This window comes from Malurus melanocephalus, unplaced genomic scaffold, assembly GCF_030028575.1.
Source record: "Malurus melanocephalus ecotype Western Australia unplaced genomic scaffold, MMel_1.1 scaffold_2651, whole genome shotgun sequence".
Classification (NCBI taxonomy): Eukaryota; Metazoa; Chordata; class Aves; order Passeriformes; family Maluridae; genus Malurus; species Malurus melanocephalus.
In genome coordinates, this window is record NW_026625883.1 from 6629 (window position 1) to 9152 (window position 2524).

The window sequence follows — 2524 nt, forward strand, 5'->3', positions numbered from 1 at the left end:
TAAACACCCCCGATGACGAGGGTGTTCCAGAGGGGGTTGATTTTGGAGCGCCGGTTGTAGAGGACGCGCGTCAGCCACGAGTGCACGGCCCGGGGGCTGTAACTGTGCCCGTCCCCCAGCAGCTCCTCGTCGATCCTGGAATGGCAGAAATGGGGATATCAGCCCAAAAAAATGATATCAAAATAGGGGATATCAGCCCCAAAAAAATGACATCAAAATACGGGGATTTCAGCCCCAAAAAACACCATGGAAATGGGGGATATCAGCACAAAAATGATATCAAAATATGGGGATATCAGCACAAGAATGACACCAAAATAGGGGATATCGGCCCCAAAAATGATATCAAAATATGGGGATTTCAACCCCAAAAAACACCATGGAAATGGGGGATTGCAGCCCAAAAATGATACCAAAATATGGGGTTTCAGCCCCAAAAATTGACACAGAAATGTGGGATATCAGCCCAAAAATGACACCACAGAAATGGGGGATATCAGCCCAAAAAAGGACACCAAAATATGGGATTTCAGCCCCAAAAAATGACATCAAAATAAGGGGATTTCAGCCCCAAAAAACACCATGGAAATGGGGGATATCAGCACAAAAATGATATCAAAATATGGGGATATCAGCACAAGAATGACACAGAAATGGGGGATATCAGCCCAAAAAAAATGACCCTGCACTCCAATCCCCATCAATCCCCCAAACCCCACAATTCCCAGGAATTCCCATCCATCCTTACACCATCTGCTCCAGGACATCAATCCCCCAAACCCCACCCTCCAGTCCCCCAACTCCCAGGAATTCCCCGCAATTCCCAGAAATTCCTTACACCATCTGCTCCAGGACATGAATCCCATAAATCCCCCAATTCCCAGAAATTCCCCAGAATTCCCGGAATTCCTTACACCATCTGCTCCAGGACAGGAACCCCAAATCCCACCCTCCAGCCCCACAATTCCCGGAATTGCTTACACCATCTGCTCCAGGAGAGGAACCCCATCAATCCCCCAATTCCCAGGAATTCCACAGAATTCCCATCCACCCTTACACCATCTGCTCCAGCACAGGAACCCCATCAATCCCCCAAACCCCAGAATTCCCCGGAATTCCCTCCATCCTTACACCATCTGCTCCAGGAGAGGAACCCCATAAATCCCCCAAATCCCACAATTCCCAGAAATTCCAGAATTCCTTACACCATCTGCTCCAGGAGCTGCCGCAGGTGCTGGAAATCGGCCACGTCCCCCGAGGCTCCGAGCACGGTGGAGTTGTTGACTTTGAGCAGGCGGGAGATGCCGCGGAACCGCGCCAGGGAGCCGTAGGATCCCACCATATCCGCGGCCAGCAGCACCCCGCCCGAGAACTTGAGCCCCAGAACCGATGTTCCTGTCACCATCGGGCTCCTGGGGGTGAGAATGAGACCAGTTTGGACCAGTTTGGGGTCCCAGTTTGGCTCCCAGTTCAGCCGTTCTGCACCCCAGAGTCTCCCCGCATTCCCGAAATTTCTGCTCCTTCCCTTTCCCATTCCTAAATCCCCTGCTCATCTTCCCTTCTGATCCCCAAACCCCATCCCGGTCACCATCGGGCTCCTGGGGGGAAATGACACCAGTTCGGACCAGTTTGCACCAGTTCGGACCAGTCTGGCTCCCAGTTTGGCTCCCAGTTCAGCCCAGTTCTGTACCCCGCATTCTCCCTGGCATTCCCGAAACTTCTGCTCCTTTCTTTTCCTGTTCCTCAAATCCCTGCTCATCTTCCCCTCTGATCCCCAAACCCCATCCCGGTCACCATCGGGCTCCTGGGGTGGGAATGAGACCAGTTTGGCCCACTTCGGACCAGTTTGGGTCCCAGTTCAGCCATTCTGCACTGCTGGAGTGTTCCCCGCATTCCCGAAATTTCTTCTCCTTCCTTTTCCCGTTCCTAAATCCCCTGCTCATCTTCCCCTTTGCTCCCCAAACCCCATCCCGGTCACCATCGGGCTCCTGGGGGTGACAATGAGACCAGTTCGGACCAGTTTGGCTCCAGTTCGGACCAGTTCGGACCAGTTCGGGTCCCAGTTTGGCCATTCTGTGCCGCTGGAGTCTCCCATATATTCCCAGAATTTCTGCTCCTTTCTTTTCCTGTTCCTCAAATCCTCTGCTCATCTTCCCCTCTGATTCCCAAACTCCATCCCAGTCACCATCGGGCTCCTGGGGGTGGGAATGAGACCAGTTCGGACCAGTTTGGGTCCAGTTCGGACCAGTTTGGGTCCAGTTTGGGTCCCAGTTTGGCCATTCTGTGCTGCTGGAGTGTTCCCCACATTCCCAAAATTTCTGCTTTATTTCCCCTTCCCGTTCCTAAATCGCCCATTCATCTTCCCCTCTGATCCCCAAACTCCATCCCAGTCACCATTGGGCTCCTGGGGGAGAAATGACACCAGTTCGGACCAGTTTGGACCAGTTTGGCTCCAGTTCGGACCAGTTTGACCATTCTGCACCCCAGAGTCTCCCCAGTGTTTCTGGATTTTCTGCTCCTTCCA

At 52.7% G+C, this 2524-nt stretch overlaps 1 protein-coding gene across 1 annotated transcript in view; it reads right to left on the reverse strand.

Moving 5' to 3' along the window:
• LOC130587899 (proteasome subunit beta type-4-like) overlaps positions 1-1549 on the reverse strand; it is a 4724-nt gene extending 3175 nt beyond the window's left edge. The window contains exons 1-2 of the mRNA XM_057388870.1: positions 1206-1549; positions 6-135 (exon numbers count right to left, since the gene is read on the reverse strand). Of these exons, the coding sequence (XP_057244853.1) occupies positions 6-135; positions 1206-1534 (459 nt within the window). The 5' untranslated portion in view covers positions 1535-1549. The remainder of the gene's footprint in view (positions 1-5; positions 136-1205) is intronic.
• Positions 1550-2524: the final 975 nt, after the last annotated feature.